The 26,183-nt window shown below is 42.4% G+C and overlaps 1 protein-coding gene across 3 annotated transcripts in view; it reads left to right on the forward strand.

Annotated features, from left to right (window-relative positions):
- LOC131188794 (ras GTPase-activating protein 4-like) overlaps window positions 1-26,183 on the forward strand; it is a 90,896-nt gene that overhangs the window by 25,463 nt on the left and 39,250 nt on the right. Inside the window, exons 2-6 of one of the 3 annotated variants that reach the window (XM_058164353.1) lie at window positions 13,235-13,291; window positions 15,892-16,005; window positions 17,712-17,773; window positions 22,264-22,393; window positions 25,957-26,038. In XM_058164353.1, the coding sequence (XP_058020336.1) occupies window positions 13,235-13,291; window positions 15,892-16,005; window positions 17,712-17,773; window positions 22,264-22,393; window positions 25,957-26,038 (445 nt within the window). The remainder of the gene's footprint in view (window positions 1-13,234; window positions 13,292-15,891; window positions 16,006-17,711; window positions 17,774-22,263; window positions 22,394-25,956; window positions 26,039-26,183) is intronic. The other 2 variants (XM_058164355.1, XM_058164354.1) reach the window with 2 other exon arrangements.

Genomic DNA, 26,183 nt, shown 5'->3' on the forward strand with positions numbered 1-26,183 from the left:
ACAACTGGTTGTTGTTGTTGTTGTTGTTAGTTGCGAAGTCGTGTCCGACCCATCGCGACCCAATGGACAACATTCCTCCAGGCCTTCCTGTCCTCTACCATCCTCTGGAGTCCATTTAGACTCATACCTACTGCTTCAGTGACTCCATCCAGCCACCTCGTTCCCTTCTTCTTTTGCCCTCAATCTTTCCCAGAATTAGGCTCTTCTTCAGTGAGTCCTTCTTTCTCATTAAGTGGCCAAAGTATTTCAGTTTCATCTTCATGATATGGCCTTCTAAAGAGCAGTCAAGGTTGATCTCCTCTAGTACTGACTTGTTTGTTCGCCTTGCAGTCCAAGGGACTCGCAGGAGTCTTCTCCAGCACGAGAGTTCAAAGGCCTCAATTCTTTGGCGTTCAGCCTTTCTTATGGTCCAACCTTCACAGCCATACATTGCAACTGGGAAAACCATAGCTTTGACTATACGCACTTTTGTTGGCAGGGTGATGTCTCTGCTTTTTAGTACGCTGTCTAGATTTGCCATAGCTTTCCTCCCCAGGAGCAAGCGTCTTTTAATTTCTTGGCTGCAATCCCCATCTGTAGTGATCTTGGAGCCCAGGAAAATAAAAACTGTCACGTAACAACTGGTTACGTACCAACTATTCAAAGTTGCAAATGGTCTCCTCAGAGCTACTTATGACCTGGTTCTGCAGTTTCAACAGCTGCACATCCTATCTCCGCTATAATCACATAATCACATTTTGGGTGCTTGGTAACTAATTCAAATTTATAGCTGTTTGTAACTGCATTTTTTGGCAGTTTCCACTATTTACTTCTGGTTTCCAGCAAAAAAAATGCCCGTTGAAGAAAACGGATGTAACACCACTCTGTTTACTTAAGGACTACCACAGAAAAAGCAGGTGCTGTCATTTGGTTACCCACTGAACAATTGCCACAATTTACAGTCATAATTCTGGGCTCAGTTATAGTCATAAATTGAGGACTACCTATATATCATGCTATGATCCAACAAATAAATATTATCATGTCTTAATGTTGTGGCTAAGTTCATAGAAGACAGTTCCTGCATTCTTACAACACAAAGAACTTTAGATTACATAATCTGATGGTTATGGTTTGTGGTGACATGATTTCTCAGCATTTCTCAGTCTCAAAGCCTTTAAGATGTCTGGACTTCAACTCCCAGAATTCCCTAGCTAGCTTTGAGAAACACTGGTTTATATATAAACCAAGCCCTAATTGTCTGTGTTTAGGGGACAGGCATTCTCACTTGTGAGTTTTCCAGTTACAGCTTGAAGTCATGCAGTCTGACTAAGTTTGTTTGCTATTTTGGGAGGGCCAGAGTCTGGGAACCAGGACTGAAAATGCAGAAATGTCTTGTGACGAATTTCCTCTTCAGAAATCTGAGGTGTTCATGTTTAGGAGGAAGTCATGTGTAGGAAAATGCAAGGCTTTCTATATGTATATCCTACTGTCAGAGGACTGAGTCATTACAGAAATTTCTCAGAACCATCATTGTCTCCCATGGGCCACACCAGTTGGGCCATGATGGTTTTTTCCCAGTAGTATTCCAGAAATTGTGGTATTCTGGATGAAACATCAGCATCAGGCATACACCTAGTCCTCAACTTATGATAGGTACCTTAGCAACCACTCAAAGTTTTCATGGACCCCTCCCTAAAAGTACTTATGAGCTGATTCTAGAGCTCCAATAGAAACACCTCCTCTCTGACTGCAATTCAGGTATTCAGCAACCAGCCTGCATTTGCTGCTATTAGCTGTCAGATGACTGCAATTACAGTCATTTACTGTATATTTTTACAACATATTTACAACATATTTTTCTGTAAACAAAAAACCAGAAGTGTTTACTTCTGATTTTCAGCAAAAACTCTCCATGGTGAACAACGGGCTCATTTAATTAGCATAGTGAGTTACTTACCCACCATTACAACAAAAAGTCATAAAATCAGGTTGGTCACATGATGACCTGCTCTACAACTGTCACGACTTATGACGATAATGGGCAAGCTCTATTACCATTACTAATAGTTGCAAGTTGGGGACTATCTGTACCCTGAACACATTATCATTCTAGTAATGTTTTGACCATCTCTACTTAAATCAGACTGAAGCTGAAGTTTTAATTTTCTTCAGCGGAAGAAAAAAAGAGCTTTAAAATCTACTAACTTAGTGCAGAAATGTAATTTCTGATTTGAAGTGTTTTTAAGGAGTTTTTAATTAGCACCCCCGTTGGTTTGAGCCTTCTGTTGGACACTTCTCTGAATAATTATGCTGCATGTACTGTTTAAAACATTTCCACCCTCACAGTGACTATCTCAGCTTTCTGTAATGTGCTCCCAGAATTCCTAGCAAATTTAGCAAATAATGGCGAATTGTGGAAATTGAAGTAAATTGTCCTTGTAATATCTACTGTTTTTCAATAAACCCAACCTTTATCTTCAGCCGACATCCTTAATTAAGGCAACCCAATGTGATTGTAGCAAAGAGAGATCTCTTATTATGATTTATGGCACAGTATATTATCAAAATAAGGCCAATAAGGCTTATGATCAGATTAAACAAATTATAATGTGGCACTTTAAGGGTGTATATTTGCCACCATAAAAGAATGAGCAAAAATATTTAACATTTGTTGAGCACTTAAGTGTTGCCAGGATTCACATGTTGTATTCAGCCTTGATTATTTGAACCATGATTTATTGAATAAATCACTGTTGATCCAGTTTCTGCAGCACAGTGTATTACAAAAAACAACAACAACAACTAAGATAGTTCAAATCAAGGTTAGCATATTGCATAAATGCAGCTTCTGTAACTTAAAATGTATTTCTTAACATTTCTCCACCACCTATCTCATTTAAATTGTGAAGTATGGCTATTGTAGCAAAGGGAGTAAGAATGTGTTGAAGGGAGGTGAAGAACAACTGGTACATATATCACAAAGATCAGATCTGACCCTCAGAGGAATGTTATGTATTGAGCTGATGAGAAATCCTCTATCACAGATCTTAGATAAAAACCACCAGGTTTGATAGCAAAAGCAATAGCATTTAGACCAGGGGTCTCCAACCTTGACAACTTTAAGACTTGTGGACTTCAACTCCCAGAATTCCTCAGCCAGCTTTGGGATTCTAGGAGTTGAAGTCCACAAGTCTTAGTGTTGCCAAGGTTGGAGACCCCTGATTTAGACTATACCGCTTCCCACTGCTTTACAGCCCATCTGGATCCTCATTTTACTGATCTTGGAAGGATGGAAGGTTGAGTCAACCTTAAGCCGGTGAGGCCTGAACTGCTGGCAACTGGCAATCAGCAGAAGTAGCCTGCATACTGCATTCTTATCACTGTGCCACCACGGCTTGATAAGACTGATGGCCTGAGATAGTGACTGGATTCCCAGGTATCCTAAGGGCTCATCCACAACAAAGTTTTCCTAGCTAAGACCTTCCTGGTTGCAGAAGAATCTTCAGAAGGCAGTGATCTGCTGGACTGCGATTGGCTTGTTACAGAATCACCCCTTCCCATCCAACTAACTAGCTGTGGTGGCTCAGTGGTTAGAATGCGGTATTGCAGGTTAATTCTATCCATAGCCTGGAGTTGGATCCAAGACCAGCTCAAGGTTGACTCAGCCTTCCATCCTTCCGAGGTCAGTAAAATGAGGATCCAGATCATTGAGGGCGATACGCTGAATCTGTAAACCACTCAAAGAGTGCTGTAAAGCACTGTGGAGCAATATATGAGTAAGCGCTATTGCTACTAGGAGTTCTGCTTTCATGGCTGCCAGAGGGACTGGAATCTCACGGGTGCAGTCTAGTTCTTTTTTGTAGGTTCTGGGAATGTTGACCTCATAGGAGACCAATTGTGGTTTACCAGGAAGTTGATATTCCCATTGTATTGAAACCAAAAGATTGCAGGGTTCAGGTGACTATTCCTCAGAGGTCTGTCACTTGTCAGCTTTTGTTAATCCATACCCAGCTGCTATTTTTCATCAAGAAAATACAACAACTGCTTGATTGATTCCTTGACTCTATGGAGATTTCATTCTTTAGGCTGTTGTGTGATTTCCCCCCCCCCTCTCCTTTTATCTGTCAGCACAGCCTCCCTGGTCAAAGTTGGTTGGTGGGATGGTGCCTCTCTACCCACAGAGCTGCTATTTGGGAGAACTGCTGCTGCTCTGAAAGCAATTGGCATTATGTTCATGTCTGCGTGGACAATGGTCTCTCTGTTGGCATACTTTCTACCCAGGAGGAAAGCACATTATCCCAGAAATGTGAATGAATCATAAGCCATAGCATTATTTCTTTGATTTGGGGCTTAGCGTGCTGCATGAATTCAGCCCTTCTCACTTCTAGCTTAGCAGGTTGTATGTGCCAACCCATCCAATGTCAATTCTGCAAGCCACAGTTTGTGCACATCATGGCTCTGAGTGAACCAAGCCAACATAAAGTCAGTTGCTTAGGCAGGGTTCTTTCTTAGTGGAAATATATGTTTTGAATGCTGAGGTCCAGAACAAGTAGTCCTCGATTTACAACAGTTCATTTACTGACCATTCCAAGTTACAGAGTCACTGAAAAAAGCTGCTTATGACCATTGTTCACACTCACGACCATTGCAGCATCCCCATGGTCATATGATAAAAATTTGGATGTTTGGCAACGGGTTCATATTTTTGATAGTTGTAGTGTCCTTGGATCATGTGATCGTCATTTGCAACCTTCTGACAAGCAAAATCAATGGGGAAGCCAGATTCACTTAACAATTGTGTTACTAACTCAACAACTGCAGGGATTCACTTAACAATTGTGGTAAGAAGGGTCGTAAAATGGGGCAAAATGCACTTAACAAGTCTCACTTTGCAACAGAAATTTTGGGCTCAATTGGGATTGTAAATCAAGGACTTCCTGTATTCTCCATGTTGGGCTGACAAGGTCCTTTATCCTTATACTACCAGGCTTGAAATCCTGGGATTAGAAAACTTAGAACTCCACTGACTCCGACATGATCTGTGTTTAACACACAGAAAATCATCTATTGCAATATCCTTCCTGTAAAAGACTACTTCAGCTTCAATCGCAACAATACAAGAGCAAACAATAGATTCAAACTTAATGTCAACCGCTTCAAACTTGATTGCAGAAAATATGACTTCTGTAACAGAGTTGTTAACGCTTGGAACTCACTACCTGACTCTATAGTCTCTACTCAGAACCCCAAAATCTTCAACCAAAAACTGTCTACTATTGACCTCACCCCATTCCTAAGAGGACTATAAGGGGCGTGCATAAGAGCACAAAAGTGCCTACCGTTCCTGTCCTATTGTTCCCTTCATTATAGTATTATATGCATACTTTTACTTATACTTTTACTTATATATACTTTTTCTCTCATGATGGGTTATTGTTTATGTTGATGATTGTATATACTGTTGTGACAAAATAAAATAAAATAAAATAAAACATACAAACCAATAGACTTGGTAGATGGCAAAGGTCTAGTAATCTGTATAAACGCCTATTTAACCAGAATTATTCTCCGCTTGTCCTCAAGAAGTATTAAAGCCAGGTGAGCTCTGTGCCTGTTCCTCTGTCCAGTGATTTATTGTGAGGGGATCTCTCATTATGGTTTCAATTTTGAAATTAGTCTGAACTAGTGTCACTTTTTCCAACTTGGCAGACTTCAGTTCCCTGGAAGTTAGGAGCTGGCAAGTATCCATTCCAAGTGTCCATGAAGATCCGCACTCATTTAGGTCATGGTTCTCCCAAAGGTACTTTTTCAAAAGGCAATTGTTTTTTCCTTGAAGACATTTTGCTTCTCAAGCAACTTTCTTCAGTTCTGAATGAATGGTGGAGGATGGAAGGATTTATATTCCTTGCATCCTTCCGTCCTCCACCATTCAGTCAGAACTGAAGAAGCTTCTTGGATTAGAAGTGACGGGTCTTCAAGGAAAAAACAAAGACATTCCAGTTGCCTTTTGAAAAGCACCTTTGAGATAGTTGGGTAATGAAATGTCTTCAAGAAAAACAACTAAGCTCAGACAGCACCAGGGGATTCCACAATTCAACCCTGAGCTACAGTATTCTCTTCTATTGGAAAATTTTCTGTAAGTCTAACAAACAAATTATTTAAATCTGTATTAAACATACTTGGACATTAACAACAAAGAAAGAAAAAGTTATTTCCAAGCAATTTACACTAAACATGATATTTTAAGGATGCTCTCCATCCTTTCTCATCAATGCAAGATTGTAAGCCGCCCTGAGTCTTCGGAGAAGGGCGGGGTATAAATGTAAACAAACAACAACAACAAAAAAAGATGGGGACAGCAGGAATTAGACACAGACTCCATTCACACAACACATTAAGCCACAATCAATCCCATCCCAATCCAGTCTTGTCTGTAAAAAAAACTCAGATGTGTCCCTGCCAAAGGTTTGGCTTATGTGCTGGGGGCAAAAAAGTATTTCTGCAGCTGCAAAAGCTACTGCAGTTTTTCTGGGGAAATGGCCCTTATTATCCTGGCTTCCATGAAATCTGTTTATTTGCAGTTCAAAGGAAATTAATCTTATCTACCGCAGATCAGCAGCTTAATAAACTTTCCTGTATCTAGGGAATGCTTGCCAGAAGGCCAAGTGACTAATTGGTAGAAGAAATTACAAAAATTTTAATTTCGTAAATCTTCCCTCTTTCTTTCTTTCTTTCTTTCTTTCTTTCTTTCTTTCTTTCTTTCTTTCTTTCTTTCTTTCTTTCTCTTTCTTTCTTTCTTTCTTTTTCTCTCTCTTTTTCTTTCTCTCTCTCTCTTTCTCTCTCTCTCTCTCCCCCCCTCTCCTCCTTCCTTCCTTTCTTCCCCAACTCTACATTTCACACTGTAATTTTGGAAGACTCAGTAGGCAAGTTAAACAATTATTGCCTTGATCAGTTGCCAACAGCTAAGAAATCTTTAGCTTTTAAAAGCTGGGATGAAATTTGCCAAATATTTCTCTCCAGTTAAAATTGAGGAACTCCGGAGAAAAATCTGACCTCAGTTGCTCACATCTCCAAGTATGGTTGAGAAAGTGAAAATTGTGGGGTGGATTTGCCAACTGATGTAAACAGTACTTTTATTAAGTTTATCACAAGCCAGATATGAGTCATAAGAACATAAAAACATAAATAGCTCTGCTGGAGCCATATGAGGACCGTATTATGCAGCTTTTGGTTTATTACAGAACCAACTTGATGCCTCTGGGTGCTCAGGAGAAATAGATGGAGATGTTCTCTGTTCCCATCTTCATTCCTTGCAAGTAATAGTATGGGTAGTCCTTGACTTACAACAGTTCATTTAGTGACTGTTTGAAGTTACAAGGGTGCTGAAGAAAGTGACTCATTTTTCAGATTTATGACCATTGCAGCATCCCCATGGTCACATGATCAAAATCCAGATGCTGATTCATATTTAATGACGGTTGCAGGGTCCCTATTTGAGTGCATATGCTTTCCAAATCTGAAGTCTTCAGTAGCTAGACCTGTCCTCTATTACTTTAGGATTTTCCAGAGATTAACTTTAATCTCAGTTAATACATAGAGAGTGGCCTTAAATTTGTTTAATGTCCTGTATAAGAACATCTGTGGAGGGAGGTGTACAAAAAACCATGATGATGGCTACAATCACATCACTTTTTTTATGTGTATGTATGCCCATAAACAAACACCTTTTGTTTCATTTGAAGGACCTGCTTCTGTGGCTGGCAGGAACTGAAGAATAGTACTTCTGGAAGAGGAGCAAGATAAGAATGGCTGAAACTCCCTTTTGATGGGCTGTGAAGTTGAGACTTTAGAAAGAATACAAAGAAGATCAACAAAGATAATCAGGGGACTGGAGGCTAGAACATATAAAAATGGTTGCAGGAATTGGGATCATGTAGTTTAATGAAAAGAAGGAGTAGGGGTGACATGATAGCGGTGTTCCAATATCTGAGGTGCTACCTCAAAGAAGAGGGGGTCAACCTATTCTCCAAAACATTTGGAGGTGGGACAAGAAGCAATGAATGGGAACTAATCAAGGGGAGAAGCAACCTAGAACTAAGAAGAAATTTCCTGACAATTAGAACAATTAAATTAGTGGAACAACTTGCCTCCAGAAGTTGTGGGTGCTCCAACACTGGACGTTTTGAAGAAGTGATTGGAGAACTATTTGTCTGAAATGGTATAGGATATTTCCTGCCTAAGCAGGGGGTTGGACTAGAAGACCTCCAAGGTCTCTTCCAACTCTGTTATTCTGTCCTGTCCTGTCCTATCCTATCCTATCCTATCCTATCCTATCCTATCCTATCCTATCCTATCCTATCCTATCCTATCCTATCCTATCCTATCCTAGTCAATAGTTACATACACCCGAGCGACAGATATTCGCCATTATTGCAAAGTTACATTCAAGTTTAATTCCTACCAACTCCAGTCAAAAGGATTGAGCAGTAGAACCACTGCTAGTAAGGAGATGGGATCAGGGGTGAAATCCAGCAGGTTCTGACAGGTTCTGGAGAACCGGTAGCGGAAATTTTGAGCAGTTTGGACAACCGGCAAATACCACCTCTAGCTGGCTCCAGGAGTGCGGAGGGAATGGGGATTTTGCAGTATCCTTCCCCTGGAGTGAGGTGGGAATGGAGATTTTGCAGTATCCTTCCCCTGCCAGGCCCCCCCAAGCCACACACCCCAAGCCATACCATGCCCACCAAGCCACGCCCACAGAACCGGTAGTAAAAGAAGTTGGATTTCACCACTGGATGGGATGCCTCAGCAGTTAAAGACGCTGAGTTTGTCAGCTGGAAAGCTGACAGCCCAGGTTCGAGACACAAGCGCTAGGTGGGCAGGAGTGCCCCAGCTCCTGCCCACGTAGCAGTTCAAAAGCATAGAAACGTGAATAGATAAATAGGTACCACTTTGGTGGGAAGGTAACAGTGTTCCATGCACCACATGACCACGGAAGCATCTTCAGACAATGTTGGCTCCCTTGGCTAAGAAATGGAAATGAGTACCACCACCTGGAGTCCAACATGACTGGATATGGGAAGCCTTTACCTTTACCACTGCTACAGTAATACTTAAGAGGTACCAGGCTATGCGAATAAGCATCTGATATGAAATGTCTCCTTATACTTTGATTGTCCCAATGTAGCTAGAAGTATATGCTAGATTACCCTTCTGGTGACCCTCATTCTTCTGTGATTGTTTATAAGTTCCATTCAACCCAAATCCTCCTTAATGTTAATTGAAAGCTTCCTGTTTGGCTATGGTTTTTCCATCTGCTTTATTGTTCTCTGGCTGGGAAGATGAGTGATTGCCCTTGTATAATCAGCTTTTGTTCTTCCGGTGGTGGGCAGTGGGTGGACGGATGGATAGAAATGCGCTTGATATTGGGGTGGGGGTGGGGGGAAAAAACAAGCATTAGCTGAAATAGCTCCCCTTGCAACTATCACAAGCTAAATGAAGAGCAACTCACTTGGTAATTTCTCAGGTCTGAGCAATTTAAGAGGAAGAATAAATAGGCTGCCTCAGGCAGGAATGGAGCTGACTTCACTTAATAAGCAGAGGCTAGAATTCATTTGGTAGAAAAATACTGGCTTTTTGCATCGCAGGTAGTAAACTAGGAAATAAGTTAGACCCCAGGGTTCTAATTATAATTGATCTGAAATAGCACTATATTCTTTTTCTATTTATCTTCCTCTACACCTCCCTACCCTTCCCGTCTTTCCTGCAAGCACCTTCAGTTTCTTAATACCTGACCTGACTTGGCTGCATTATATGTGAGTCACTTTTATTCCAAGGGCAAACTTCATTCTTGCCATAAAACGTGGTGCAAAGTCAGAGACCCAGGTGGATCCTCTGTCCCAAACTCCATATATGTCACTTTGTCTATGAAGACAGGAACCACATTTAGTCCCTGCTCAGTTGCCTGTGATTTGCACGGCAGATGATCTTGTCTTTGAAAATGTCAACTGCCACAGTTGTCAACAAAACATCAGGAAATCCATGATCACTAAACCCTGAAGCTCAACACTGCCCTGTACTTGTGGGGACCTTGGTATTCGCTGAGTGGTTTTCTTGCAGACATTTCATTACCAAACCAGGTAACATCATCAGTGCTAGAATGGAGGAGGTTTGCTTTTATTTTTATATATTAACGGTTTGCCCTGACAATGTCAGTGGGAGTGTTCTTGGTGGTTCCTTGATTAGACTATTATTTACGGTTAGCTTGTTTGTCTGTATTGGTAGTTCCTTGATTGGTAGTTCCTTTGCCTCTGCCAAATGTCATCCAGTTGTCCTTTTCCGGGAACAATGAGAACTCTTGCCCCTAGATTAGCATATTGGGTGGGTGTGTGCCTTATCCAAACAATGGTTCAGTATTTGGAATGATCAGATGAGCCAATAACTTAGTTCAAGGTAGCCAAAGAAATTAATTCTAAATTTTATTCCTGTATTTTGAGTTTCTGGGCCTCTTTAAATCATCAAGGCTGACTCAGCCTTTCATCCTTCCGAAGTGGGTAAAATGAGGACCCAGATTGTTGGGGGCAAATATGCTGACTCTGTAAACCGCTTAGAGAGGGCTGTAAAAGCACTGTAAAGCAGTATATAAGTGCTATTGCCAAGTGCTATCAAAAGCTCTCTTTGTATCAATAATATGGTCTTGTTTAGGTTGGCTGAAGGAGAAAATCATTCAGTGGTGGAAAAGAACCATATTACCTAATTGGTTTATTTTTAATTGATTTTAAATCCAGTGAATGGAGTGTTTGCTGTACTCCCTCCCTTCATAAGCCCAGCCCACAAAGCAAAAAATGTTGCCCACTTTTGTTATCAAATATATTAATGAAAAAAATCCAGTTACGAGTCCTCAGAGTGCACTAGACCGTTTTTATCGACTGAATCAGGAAACCAGTGAGCTGTGTCTCTTTCTTCTTGTAGACTCTGGTTCTGGGCTTATGGCATTATTTTCCAGTCCATCAAACAGACAACGGGGAATAATTTTCTTGCCTTGGCTATTCTGGTTTTCCAGAATAGTTCCTTCTGTGCAGAAGAAAGCAATTGTGACTTTTCCTTATTGTTGTCTCCCCACTTGGCTTTGCAGTTTTCTTTGTCTGAAAGGAAGAAAATAAAATTTTATTTTATTTATTTATTTATTTGTCAAGTATGTGTTAGAATAGAATAGAATAGAATAGAATAGAATAGAATAGAATAGAATAGAATAGAATAGAATAGAATTTATTGGCCAAGTGTGATTGGACACACAAGGAATTTGTCTTGGTGCATATGCTCTCAGTGTACATAAAAGAAAAGATACGTTCATCAAGGTACAACATATAGATAACATATATAAGTATAAGCATGAATGGAAAAACAAAATCCTTTCCACAGCTAGGATTCTTATCCAGTGTTTATATTCAAGCTAGGAACTTTGAACAAAACACTAGGTTCTTTCTAATTTTTTTTCAGAGATTTGAAGAAATCTGTACTTAGTTCTGTCCAGTGGTGGGATTCAAATAATTTAACAACCGGTTCTCTGCCCTAATGACCGGCTGGGTGGGCGTGGCCATGGTGGGTGGGGCCAGTGGGTGTGACAGGCAACACTTGGCCTCCTGCACCCCCCTGAGAGCAAAAATGGGCCTTGGGTGGGGACGTACCTCCCCATGCTCCGTTTTGGGCCTAGTAAGCCTCTCTGCAGCCTCCTGGGAGTGAAAACGCCATGGGGCGGGGGCTGCACCTCCTGCACCCCGTTTTGGGCCTATTAGGCCTCCCTGCAGCCTCCTGGAACCAAAATGGGGCGTGTGGGGACTCCTAGAAGGGGAGGGGAGGGCCAGCCAGCAATTTAACTGCCGGTTCTCCCAAATAGTTCCGAACCGGCTGAATCCCACCACTGGTCCTGTCTGTCAGTAAGCCGCATGCGTCAGTGTTTCTCAACCTTGGCAACTTGAAGAAGTGTGGACTTCAACTCTATGGCTCAGAGCTGATCCACATAGGTAACCTGTCCCTTGGGCTATTTCTGATACGGATCTGGCAATATTTGGGAAGCCCAGATGACAGGAAGAACAATACACCAGCCTCCCAATCTTATGCAAGACAGGTACGCCTCTCTCACAAAACAGCCAGCGGATAGATTGGTTGGTTGGAAGAAGGTGATGGAATGAAGTTCCCGCTATCCCCAACTATCAACCTATCAGCTAGGTTAGTTTTGAACAGAGGTTTACCCGCCTCACCGGAAACTGGTAAACTAACCTTTCCTCCAACATGTGGTTGAGTCCTAATAAGTGCAATAGGATCGTGCCACATACGTGGCAGAGTGAGGGTTTTAAATTTCGTTTTCTGCTTTTGTTTCTGTGAATTAAAAGAAATCCGTGCAAATCTTCCCAAGGGTAGCAAACCCTGCCCTTCGTTTTCAGCCCTTTAGGATTCCCATGGTTTCCAAAGCCTTAAAAACAGGATCAGATTGCCTATCAAAACGATAGTATGTGCTTGTCACGTAAACTCAAATTTCCTCATTATACAACTTTACAAAGCTTAGACAGGTTGGTTGAGGGAGGGTTCCTTGGCACTTAAAGTTGGATAAATGAGTTAGAGGAAACATCTTTAAGCATTAATTAATTTATGACAAAATGGAAGGGAAGTGTATGGGACACTTTCTGGCAAGCTGCCGTTCTGGTTTCACTAATATATGGGTGGATAATTTCTTATATTCATTTAGTTATATACGTGGTAGGGGAAGAATCAGAATCACAATAGTCTTCTAGTCCAGCCCCCTGGTTAATTGTCCTCACTGTTGGGAAGTTTCTCCTTAATTCCAGGTTGCTTCTCTCCTTGTTTAGTTTCCATCCATTATTTCTTGCCCTGCGCTTTGGAAAATAAATTGACCCCCTCCTCTTTGTGGCAGCCTCTCAAATACTGGAATAACTGCTATCATGTCCACCCTAGTCCTTCTTTTCTCTAGACTAGCCAAACCGAAATCCTGCAACCATTCTTCATACGTTTTAGTCTCCAGGCCTTTCATCATCTTAGTTGCTCTTCTCTGTACTCTTTCCAACGTCACTATTCCAGGTTTGGTCTTACTAAGGCTTTATAAAGCAATACTAATATTCCACATTATTTTGATTCTATGGCTCTGTTTATACAACCAAGGATTGTATTAGCTTTTTTTGGCCTACTGCCATACATATCCTTATACTGTATGTATTGTTCTTTTTCCCTTTTTCAGTACAGGTAGCAGTGACCCCTACTGTATTGTGAAAATTGACAATGAAACAATAATTAGGTAAGCCAAGAAAGCTTTTTTTCCCCTTCCTTCCCTCGTAGAACAAAGAAGACCACAGTCAGAACTTACCAGAATGATATATAACAGTGATGGCGAAACTTTTCAGCACCAAGTGCTCAAACCGGAACATGCATGCATGCGCGCACTGGTCAGCTGGTCTTTGCACATGCCAGAGCACTGGAAACCCAAAGACCAGCTGACTGGTGCACGCATGCCTGATTTTTGGCCATTTTTGGTCACTTTCTGGGCTGTTTTCAGGCCGGTTTTCAGGGTGTTTTCCAGGGTGTTTTCAGACCATTTTTGGGGGCGTTTTTCAGGCCGTTTTTTGGGTGTTTTGGGCCCAAAAAACAGCCTGAAAATGGCCTCAAAAATGGCCTCAAAAATGACCTGAAAACTGCCCAAAAATGGCCTAAAAACGGCATGAAAAACAGCCTGAAAAGGGGACCAAAAAACCACCCCAAAATGGGCCCAAAAAAGGCCCGGGCTTTGGCCATTTTTGGGGCTGTTTTCAGGCCATTTTCCGGCCCTCCTGCACCTGCAAAGACGGCTGGCAGGCAATGGAAACCAGAAGAGCAGGTGGCAGCAGCGTCCGTGCCCACAGAGAGGGCTCTGCGTGCCACCTCTGGCACACGTGCCATATGTTCGCCATCACGGGTGTATTTACTGTTTTTTATCCTGGCTGTACACCGCCCTGAGTCCTTCAGGAGAAGGGCGGTATAAAAATTTAAATAAATAAATAAATAAATAAATAAATAAATAAATAAATAAATAAATAAAGTCTAGCTTCCCTTAAGCTCTCAGAGCAGGGATACAGATATTACAGCTAGTCCTCAACTTATGACCACAATTGGGACCGGAAATGCATCACTAAGCAGTGCGGTTGTTAAGTGAGTCACAGTTGATTTTATAATCTTTTTGCAGCCATTGTTAAGTGAAACATGGTCATTAAGCAAATCCAGGTTTCCCCATTGACTTTCTTTGTCAGGAACTTCCTGGGAAAGTTACAAATGGCGATCATTTTTTATTTTTATTTATTTATTTATTTAGTCACACAGTATATATAAGCGTAAGCATGAAATAACTATACAATATATAAGCATATATATAAGCGTAAGCATGAAATAACTATACAATATATAAGCATATATATAAGTATGAGTATGTAATACTCATTACATACTCATATATTAATTGGATATAACGAAAGGAAACAATAGGATCATGTGATCCAATTGTCACAAAATACATGCCAGTTGCCACGCATCAAAATTTTGATCACGTGACCACACAGGAATCCTGTGACAGTCTTAAGTGCAACTACCGTTCAAACCACGTTTTTCATCACCATTGTAACTTTTGACTGTCACTAAATGAATGGGCGTAAGTTGAGGATTATCTGTATGTCATGGCCACATGTATAAGGTGTTACTGACTTCCATCCAATCCCATATCCTGGAGAGGTGGAACATTTCTCTATTTTCACACAGTGTGTACTTTGTGTTATGTTTTTCAGTCACGTAGTTCACTAGAAGGGCACGCACTACCTGCCCACTTCCAGTTTCATCCTTACAGGGAATTCTCAGATGTAATTAGTCATAGATGAACATCTGGTTGCCAACATCTGATGATTCCCAATAAAGATGAATCATGCAATGTTTGTCTTTTGATGCTCTGTGGAACTGAATTAAAAACCCAGCCTAAGGAAGCACCTGTTGTTTCACCAGCCTGGTGAAACTTCGTGTAGAAGGAAACATGAAATTATGGTAGCTATCACTTCTTTGAAGTCGTTGGTCTGTGCCCACAGTGTTTTAGCCTGATTGTGGATCAGTAAAAAAACAAAAGTCAACCAGAGTAAGCCAATCCTACATAGCTGTATTAATTCTGCAACTGATATCTGAATGCAAAATGATCTATTCTAGTACTACAAATTAACTTGAGGGAACAAATCCAACTCTACTTTCTCTATCTGCTTAATCATTCGAGGTGGGCTATTCTATAACCTTCCTAACCTTTCTCCCTCCTGCCTTGAATTTGGAAAGTAACCCGACTATTTCAGGCTCATAGACTGTGCTAGGAGTGAAATGCTCCTGGATCGGACCGGATTGCGCAATCCAGTAGCAATCGTGGCCGGTAATTCAGCAATTCGGTAGTGATGGCGGAGCAAAGCTCCGCCCACCCGCCCGTGGCATCATTACTTCCTGGGTTTAACCAGAAAGTAATGTGTTTTTTACCTTCTGCGCATGTGCAGAAGGTCTGTACGCGCATGTGATGCACGCAAAGCATGCGCATGTGCAGAGCGCATGCACTTCCGAACCAGTAAGGAAGGTAAGTAGATTTCACCCCTGGACTGTGGGTAACACCAACACTATAGGGTTTGCCGGTTCAAAATAAATTAATAAAATAAAATACAGCTTTTTCTCTAATAAATTGACTACACAGGTGTTAAATATATTCCTGGGGCTTTGCTTAAATTATTGTCAAAAGTACATTGTTGTAAAAAAAATGTATTTTTGTTGGGGGTTTTTTTAAACCCTCTTTGTTACCTATATTACTTTGGGCAAAAAAAAATGGACCTTTGATTGACTTCCTCCTTCTCTCAGGACAGCCACGGTGTGGAAAACTCTCTTTCCCTTTTGGGGTGAAGAATATGAAGTCCACTTGTCTCCCAGTTTCCGTTGTGTATCCTTCTACGTGATGGATGAAGATGCATTGAGGTATACTATTCTATTGTGGTCCCCCAGCGGATCTGGCAGCAGATTCGGACAGTGAGGAGGTTGGGAAGGAACATGGGCCAATCCTGGACTCTGGGGAAGGCTCTGATGAGGGCTCTGCGTTGGAGGCAGAGAGGGGGCCAGTGCCGTATGCCAGTCATCAGCTGCCTTTGGAGTCAGACATCAGTGAGGCAGATGAACAGCTGGAGCCTGTTCCCAGTGTGAGCATGCGCAGAGTTGCCAGACAAAGGGAACAGCTAAAGAACAAGGGTTGACTTGGGAGTAAGGCCACAGGTGGACCGTGAATGGCCCTTCCCAGAGGGAATAAAAGAGGAGTGAAATGGGAATGGAGTTTGTAGGAAACAATTAGTTCATTACTGCATTCTTGCCAAGTATTGTGGCGTCTGAAAGATATCTGCCTGGCCACTCTCCAAACCTGATAAAGGTTGGTTATTATGAACTATCTTGAAAGACTGTGGGAGAAGAAAGACTTTGCTGGAGAGGAATTCACTGTAAATTAAATAAAAGCGGTTTTTGTCAGGAGGAGGGTTTGGCTTTGTGGTTTGGGGAAGCCTAGGTCAGAACATATTCCTCCTTTTAGAACGATCCCTTCTCCTTGTCCCTGCCTTTAGTGAAAATGCCTCATCATGAAGCAGCAGTGGGACGACTTCTTCCTGCTGAGCCCATCTGCTGCACTGTGTATTTTACAAGAGAGTAAGAAAAGTGCCTTTCACATTGGAGCTTGGCCCCTGGTGACTTTATGGGGGCATTCATGTAGTACAAAGTCATTTGAGATCTCCTTTCTCCTCCTCCTCCTCCTCCTCCTCCTCCTCCTGATTTCTTGCAGGTTCCCTTATCCAGGTACTCAAGAGGTTCCACCCTTATTAGCTTTTCAAGACATCTGAAGGGAACAGGTGTAGTGTGAGGTGCTCTTTTTCAGAATTCTTCATTCTAATCCTTGCGGCCTTCCTCCCTTTCAGGAGTAGGTATTTTGTGACCAGGGATCACTGTCCATCCTAATCAGGCTTTTAGAGGGTAGCATTCTCCCTCATTTTTTTCTAAAGAGGAGAAAACTGTATACAATACAATGCCAATCAAAGTGGGTGGATAATTGCATTATACAATGTTTACCCACTAGGTGGCATTAGATTTTATTGGTTTGGGGATGGGTGACTGGATGAAGAAAAAGTGCTTTATGTAGCCTTTTTAAAGTAGTATAATACAGGAGTTTCCTAGCATCTTCAGAACTTTAGGGTTATATGAGAAGAAGAAAGCAAATATATTGGCAGAGGCACAAATGATGAATAGAATAGAATAGAATAGAATAGAATAGAATAGAATAGAATAGAATAGAATAGAATAGAATAGAATAGAATAGAATAGAATTTTTTATTGGCCAAGTGTGATTGGACACACAAGGAATTTGTCTTTGGTGCATATGCTCTCAGTGTACATAAAAGAAAAAGGGTGACAGCACAAGCAGAATCCTGTAACATTTTGAAAGAGCTGGTTCTGAAAGTCCATGAAGATTATTGTACAGGCCATTGAGACCCTGTTGTGGGTCCTGGCTCCATATAAAATATTATTAATATATTTTCAGCTCAAGGCTCCCCTCCTGTATAATGCTGAAGTGCTCTGGGGTGGCCTCTTTGGTTGGTGGTGACACTCCATTTACCTTTGTCTTGTCTTGTTTGTCTTCCTTGTATCAGCCGGGATGACGTCATTGGGAAGGTGTGCATCCCCCAAAGTTTGTTGGCTGAGCATCCGAAAGGTGAGATTCCCTCTTGGCTGAGAAAGACATCTCTTCATTTGAATGGAATGGATGCAGAAATGAATGCAATCATTTCTTCTCCCTTTTGGATCTACTATTAGAACTATTTCCTGTCCAGGTATCTCATTTCTAAAAGCCGAATGATCAATACTTCTGCTTGCAAAGGAGGTACAATGGCTCAGGAGTTAAAGAAGTTGAGCTTGTCAGCTGGAAATCTGATAGCCAAGATTCAAGACCCGAGTCATGCACAACAGGATGAGCTCCCATTACTTGCTCCAGCTTCTAGCAGTTTGAAAGCATGCAAATGCGAATAGATAAATAGGTGCCACTTGTTCTGACCTAGGCTTCCTGAGACAGTAAAAAGCACATAATTAGTCCCAAAAACCCTCTTTTTATTTCAATGCTGTGAATTCTGTTCATTCACAGGCCGTGATGAGTCACAAATAGTTTGTAAAGAGTCTGACAGAAGTCTGCCACAGTCCTTCGGGATAAGGCTGATAAGCACCCATCTTTATCTCCCTTGACACACTGCCAAAGACCTAATTGGCAATTAGCTTTGCAAGGCCACACGGAGCACAGAGTCAAAACGGAGCTTCAGAATTTAAACTGACCACCACAAACAAAGTTGCTTCCTGCAAAGGCTCACGTGCCTTTCCTGCTCCTTTATGTCTTATGGGAGGGGCCAATCATCTCCAAGCCTTACTCCCGAGTCGCCCCTTTTGTCTTAACTGTTCTTCCTCTCGCATGCATGCACTGGGAACAGGCTCCCCCTGTTTCTCTGCCTCGCTAATGTCACACTCTGGAGGCTCCGGAATCAGCACATAACTGCCAGATGGTCCCGGCCCCATCTCTGCCTCCCATGCAGAGCCCTCATCTGAGCCTTCCCCAGACACCAGGACTGGCCCATGTTCCTCCACAGCCTCCACACTGTCCGACTCTGCTGCCAGCTCTGCAGGCTGCCGGCGAACCACAACACCACTTTGATGGGAAAGTAACAGCGTTCCGTGCGCCTCGGCATATATTCATGATAACCACATGACCATGGAAGCGTCTTCAGATAATGATGGCTCCCTTGGTTAAGAAACGGAGATGCGCATCACTCCCTAGAGTCAGACACGACTGGACAGGGGAAACCTTTGCCTTTATCGTTTTGCTTGCAAGCTCCAAATCTAATTAAGTTGCCCAGATAAAGAGTCAGGCTGAAATGCTTGGAGGCACTCACCTCATCTCACTTCATCCGGGGATGTCATGGTTAAAGCTGGCTGGAGAGGTTGTAGCTCAGAAGAGGGGAGGAAGAGGGAGGAAGATCATTAGCTTTTAACACCACCCAGATTTATTGGACGAGTTCACAGTAACTTGCTAAACCCAAGTTAATCAAACAAAACGTGGATGTCACAGAACATCTTGTGCTCCATATTATACCTTCACTGGATCTTCTGGTTCACCCTTTGTGCTAAGCTAATGGTTGGAGACCCCTGCTCTGGACCATAGCAGAGAAGGGAAGGCTTTTTTCCTTAGCAGGATTCCCCTCTTTCTTTGCACAGAATATTTATTTTATTTTATTTTATTTTGGTTCTTTTCTAACTTCCATGCTAGACAGAGAACGTGAGATGCTTACTTAAAAATCTGGGGGGATCTATTGGAAGCAAACTGACTCATCCTTGAGATGGGGGCAGGGAGAAGTGCTCTCTCTGCAGTTACCGGGGCTGAATCTGAAAGCTCTTTTAAGGGTGAAAAAGGGGCATAGAAATTCTTGTCTTCCAGTTCAAGTCTCTTTTGGGGAAAAAAAATTACAAAGCAGGTTGACCAGCTCGGAATCAACACGTGCTCTAACCATGCAGTGGATTTTGTCAGCTCAGGTGCATTTTTTAAGTGTGCCTTGGTGACTCCCTGGACCAGTCCTTGTTGAGTTTTTTGCAACATTTTTTAGAAGAGGCTTACTGTTACCTTCTTCCTAGGGCTGAGAGATAGGGACTGGCCTCAAATCACCCTGCTGGCTTCGTGCCTAAGATAGGTCTAGAATTAACAGACTCCTGGTTTTAGGTGGGTTATGTTGCCTATTTAGAATAGAATAGAATAGAATAGAATAGAATAGAATAGAAGAGTTGGAAGGGACCTTGGAGGTCTTCTAGTCCACCCCCCTGCTTAGGCAGGAAACCCTATACCATTTCAGACAAATGGTTATCCAATCTCTTTTTAAAAACTTCCAGTGTCGGAGCATTTACAACTTCTGGAGACAAACGGTTCCACTGGTTAATTGTTCTAACTGTCAGGAAATTTCTGACAGAAAGTTGCTTCTCTCCTTGATTAGTTTCCACCCATTGCTTCTTTTCCTGCTCTCAGTTGCTTAATCTCCCTTTCCAAAAAAAGAGAGGAAGCATTCTTCCCTTTGTAATCACAACTTCCATCTAGTTTAGGTGGGATTGGAATGGGGAACAACTGAGGACACACAGTCTCTGCGTTCAAACAACAGCATTAAGTCAGTTAAAAAGGGACCCGACAGGCTATAATATATGCTTGGCTCCTATAAACTTCAGCTAGATGTGTGTGTGCGTGCGTGGTTTAATGTATTTTGCAAACCCTCCTTGTGTTTTGTTTTTAGTTTATGGTTCACTTTATCATTCAGAAAATGAGTCACTTCGGTAACCAGGCAAAGCCTATTGGGAGAACGCAGCTGTTGGTTTTGGTTTTTTTGCTAATAAACGAGCCACAAGGCGAGATACAATACAGCGTATCCGGCTGCTGTACAACGTCACTGGCTGCTAACAGAAGGAGGTTCACAGTGCTGAACAAGATTCAGTTTCATTAAGACTGGATGCAGATGTTTTAAATAAAGAAGCAAACATTTTAATCTCCTAAAATAGGGATGTCAAACTCAAGGCCCGGGGGCCAGATACGGCCCACAAGGTTCTTAGATCTGGCCCGCAGGGCTGCCCTGGAAACAGCAAAGGACCGGCCCGTGGTGCCTCTGCCAGTGAAAATAGGCTCCTGAGCTTTGTTTTCAGCTGCCACAACTTCCTGCAATCCTCTGCCATGAGAAAATGAAGCTCAGGAGGGCCGCAAGCAGAGGGTTGCAGGAAGTTGGGGCAGCCGAAAACGGAGCGCAGGAGTCCATTTTCGCTGGCAGAGCACTCGGGCCACCACAGGCGCCCCAGACACGAGTGACATCGAGCTGGCCACGCCCACCCTGGCCCCACCCAGTCTGGCCCTCCAAGGTCAAACGCAATCGTGATGTGGCCCTCAATGAACTCAAGTTTGACACCCCTGTCCTTTTCCCAGAGTGGAAAAGTACCTGTTGTGACCCAGGTTCCTGGACTCGGATGATTCAGAAAGTGAGGGAGAAGACCTGGCAAGCCCTGTTTCTCTTGAGCCCTTTCCCTCCCTGGCACCCACTCAAAGGGAGGAGGAGGGGCCGGCAAGACCTGATTCCCTGGAGCCTTCTTCTGATTTGGCAACGCCCCAAGAACAGTTTTGGAGTGATGCAAAGCTGCGCAGGCGTGATCGGCGTGCGCAGCAGAAGGAGTGTTGGGGGAAAGCCAAGTCATAATTATCATGCAGTGACATCTGCAGAGACTATAAATAGGAGGCGGGACTTCCTGGTTTTTTGTCTTGGACAAAGCAATGAATTGGCGCGGGCTAACTGTCTCAATGGAGGGAAGAATATATTCGTGAGTAATTCTGGCCTTATCTATAATTTCCTCGTTATCTCCAGAAACTTGGCAGGCCCGTGGGTAGACGTGGCCAGGACATGTATCTATGTAAATAAAAGGAGAAAAGAAGGCCTCTGACTGACTCTTTGCTGGGAGTATTGGGGGGAAGGAAACAGAACAGTACCTCTGTGCTCTGATGATGTTACCTAGTTTGGGTAATGAAATGTCTGCAAGAAAACAACCAAGCTCAGAGAGCTCCAAGGACCCCTCATTTCAACCCTGAGCTACAGATATTCTCCTTTATTAATCCTTTCAACCCTGAAGTGCCTTGGTAGGCGCTTCCAACACAAATGTAACGTCGTAGTAGTAGTAGTGGTAGTAGTAATCCAGTGTTTATTCTGTTGAGTCAATCCAACTTTTGTGGTTATATGCCATAGTGGATTAGGCTACCATTTTGTGCAAACGCATGGTGGCTTGTTCATTAACTCAAGATTAATCAACACACAATGACTTTGTGCAATGTGTGTAAACCAGATGATAAGCAGGGAACGTTCCGGGAGGAACTTTCTATTTCAGCCCATCCTACCTCACTGATTGAAAGGGGATATAATAACAATGGCAGGGAGTAAATAAAAGCTGCCTTGAACTATAGAAAGAAAGACAGCACCAAAATTTAACCAATAGAGGATAATCATGAGTGTGGGAATGAAATGTCAAGAAAGTGTTTGATGATCTTCTTGAGGTCTCACCTTGCACCATCCCTGCAAGATAGACTGCTGTTGTTCTCATCATGCACATTTGGTTTCCCCCACACCCTTCTCTGTATGCTCCTGTTCTTAGGCTACAGTGGTTGGTTGAACCTCACGGAAATTGACCCTGATGAGGAAGTGCAAGGAGAAATCCACCTGCAGATCGAGATCGTCGGCAACGGTGCTGCAAGGAAGTTGCGCTGTGTTGTGTTTGATGCCAGGTAAAGCTGGGGGCCAAGGAAAGAACAGAGGGACTTGCAAGGAGGCAGCACTGAGAATGTTTAATTCCTTGGAGAAAGCAGAAGAAGGAAGGAAGAGAAGACGAAGTCAAAACTCCAAGTAACTCCTGTACTCATGGCCAATTGTTGATTGAACTGTATGTTTTCCTCCTATTTTTAAAACCATTTAAGTCTACCTAGCAAGCAATACCTGTTAAATTTTGGCTGGTCTTAAATACGTGAGAGGCAAAGTGGCTAGTAGTTGTGTAGAAGACCACCAGCAAACCCTAGAGGCAGTGGTGGTATTCAGCTGGTTACATCCGGTTCGGAAAAACCTGTAGCGGAGGCTGCAGGTGGCTCCGCCCACCCGCCTGGATGTAATCACATCCCATTTATCCACATTTTTGACGCTCTCCACATGCGCACACGCTCACATTTGTGAACCAGTAGCGAAGGTAAGTGGATACCACCCCTGCCTAACGGTGGAGGCCAAAATAGATTTTTTTAAAATTCTGGAAGAAGGCCAAGACAACCCTTTAGTACATACATTGCTTAAACCAGGTAAGGTTGAAAAGAAAAGGGAAACCCAAAGAGAAATGGGAACATTATCTATCCTAAAAATAATAATAATCTTAAAATAAATTCTAGCATTCTTGAAAATTGCAAAATTAGAGAAATATTTCAGCTTGATCCTGTTACTGAGGCATTTGAGTGTTCTTTTAGTTTCCTTCCCCCCCCCCTTCCTTCATTATGGGGGATGTACAAAATCAAACCTAACCCTGCTTAGCATTAGCAAGATTACCACCTCATTTTCCTTCATGTCATGTCCTGGAATACAAAACAGAGGGTTGTTTACAGTTTCTAGACTTATTTTACAGGAGTTCTGCTGCCAGAATTTCTTAATCTTAAAAGTCCCCGTGACTTCCACATGTCCTGTTGTTTTCAGGTCTTAAGCTTCCGACTAGCTTTAGCGACTCGGCCAAACCTTTCCTGTCTGGGAACATTCTGAGCATGTGTAGCTCTCTTGTTCTATCTGCCCTAACCTCAATCAAAGGAGATTGATAGTAACGAACTAGGCCCAGCAACCTAAAATCAAAGGAATGACCAATAAACCAGCAACCTATCTTTCTCAACCTCAACAACTTGAAGATGTGTGGACTCCAGCTCCAACCAGCATTCTGGGAATTGAAGTCCACACATCTTAATGTTACTGAAGTTTGAGAAATTTCAGGCCAATCAGTCTAGGCCAGGGGTGTCAGACTTTCAGTGTCACGTGCTGGCCATACCCACGCCTGGTTTAGCAAAGGGGAAAAAGTCACGATACATCACGTGATGCCGCTGTGACGCCACAAGTTTGAAACTAGGCCAATCTCTCCCAGTCTTCTGTCTTCTAGCTAGATTGCTTTCCATCACTGCAGGTTTTTAAGAAAAGATTGGCTAGTCATTGGTCTGGAATAGGATAGGGTCTACTGGTTGAACAGAGAGTTGGAAGTCCCATCCACCTCTAGGAGTCCCATCCACCTCTGTTATTCTGTTTTGTTAAATTCCCAAATGGGCATTGCTGAGAAATTGGAGAATTGGTCCACAGATCTGGAACATATCCTGGGGTTCTGAGTGTTTTGTGACAGGCTTCTGCCATAACCAAAGAAATATAATTTAAAGCCAGGCTACCATAACAAAGCAGACCGTTTTAATAGGATAAAATTGGAGCAAGGATTGAAAAAGATGTGTTTTACTGGTGGGGGGGCGGAATGTATATTTTTTCCCCTTGCTTTCTGCAAGCAAAGGATCTGGCAACATGAGTCAGAACTGTGAATTTTTCCATTTCCTTTCTTTTCTTGAGCCTTGGAATCCATCAGGTCACTGCTGGATACAAGCATCCTATATTTTTTGATTAAAATAAAACCCCAGTCTGTAATTGAAGGAAATCACTTTGAAATTACAAGCCGCCTCTGTGAGTAGTGATTTTCTGTTTTGAACATTACACAGAGAATCACCAGGAAGGGGTGAGTGAGAAAGAAGAAAGCGAGGGAGGGCAGCCTCCTTACAGGATGCATTCTATCATTATTTTTAAAGGCCTTTTGATAGGAATGACAAAAGGGGCTCTGGGGGAACCGCACTGGAGCAGAAGGTTTTGTGCCGTTATTGACGATTTTACCATTGTTCATTCATGTTCCAATTCTTCTGAATCACACGAATCTCAAAATTCCTCTTTGTTTATTGTCCAAGAAATATGGTTCTCCAGGGCTCCCAGGCGATTTTTCTGTTTTATAGACCTATGTAATTAGAGCCGGGGAAAAAACACCATCTTGCAATTAAAAGGTGGGCTGGGCAAGATAAAACCAAATGGAGTGTTTCTGAACGGTTGCAAACTTTCAAGGGTTGAGAGCTAGAGGGGCACCCTGGAAATCAAAAGGAAGTCGGGAAAGTGCTATTTTGTACAGCAAAAAAACCAAAACCGTTCAGAAGACAAAGGAATTGATTCCTAAAGGAGGCAGATAGTTATTTATCTGCATGGAGTTATCGATATAAGAATTCTCTAGACGACTGACTTGCCCTTAGATTTCCTATATTCTTCAAGAGTGGCTATGTCTTGGCAGCGTACAAGAGTTGGCAGGTGGAAGAGCACCAATTTGATCTTAATCAGAGTACAGCTATAAGGGACCGTGGAGGTCTTCTAGTCCAACCCCCTGCTCAAGCGCTATATCATTTTAGATGGGCAGCTGACCAGCCTTTTCTTAAAAACCTCCACTGATGAAGCACCTATAACTTCTGCAGGCAAGCTGTTCCACTGGTTAATTGACCTCACTGTTAGGAAGTTTCTTTTAATTCCAGGTTGCTTCTCTCCTTGGTTAGTTTCCATCCATTGTTTCTTGCCTTGCCTTCTGGTGCTTTGGAAAATAAGTTAACCCCCTCCTCTTTGCCCCTCAAATACTGAAATACTGCTCTCAAATACTGGAATACTGTCTCTCAAATACTGGAATACTGCTATCACGCCCCCCGCCCCAGTCCTTCTTTTCTCTAGACTAGCCGAACCCAAATCCTGAAACTGTTCTTCATATGTTTTAGTCTCCAGGTCTTTCATCATCTTAGTTGCTCTTCTCTGTACTCTTTCCAACGTCTCAACATCTTTTTTGTAATGTGGTGACCAAAACTGGATGCAGTATTCCAGGTTTGGTCTTACTAAGGCTTTATAAAGCAGTACTAATATTTGCATACTGCAGGGTTGAGAAAGCTAATTTGCTGTAGTGCTTAAGGCATCAGATTAGAAACCAGGAGACTGAGAGTTCTAGTCCTGCTGTGGGCACAAAAGCCAGTTTTCTCTCTGCCTTAGGAATGTGGCCATGGGAAGCCACTTCCGAAAAACCTTGCCAAGAAAACTGCAGGGACTTATCCAGGCAGTATCCCAGAATTGAACACAATTTCCAGCTTGTATTCAAAGGTATGCCAAATATATAGGGTAGATTTTAGTTTTTTGGGAGTTGAACGTATCTTGTTGGTTTTTTTCTTACGTTCATGCAAATGGCACATTTATCATCTATAACTTTTCTTCTCTTTCTTTCAAGGGATTTAGCTCGGAAAGATCGGAATGGAGCTTCTGATCCTTTTGTCAGAGTCCGCTATAATAGCAAAATTCAGGAGACTTCGGTGAGTTGAGAGGAGAAGAAGATGGGACTACAACAATTTTTGAAATTGTAGTTGATTATTTCTGCCTATACAACTTTGCTTTACAATTTTTTAATGGCCCATATTACTACAGGCAGTGCTTGACTTACGACCACAATTGGGACCA

Source organism: Ahaetulla prasina, chromosome 1, assembly GCF_028640845.1.
Source record: "Ahaetulla prasina isolate Xishuangbanna chromosome 1, ASM2864084v1, whole genome shotgun sequence".
Taxonomy (NCBI): domain Eukaryota; kingdom Metazoa; phylum Chordata; class Lepidosauria; order Squamata; family Colubridae; genus Ahaetulla; species Ahaetulla prasina.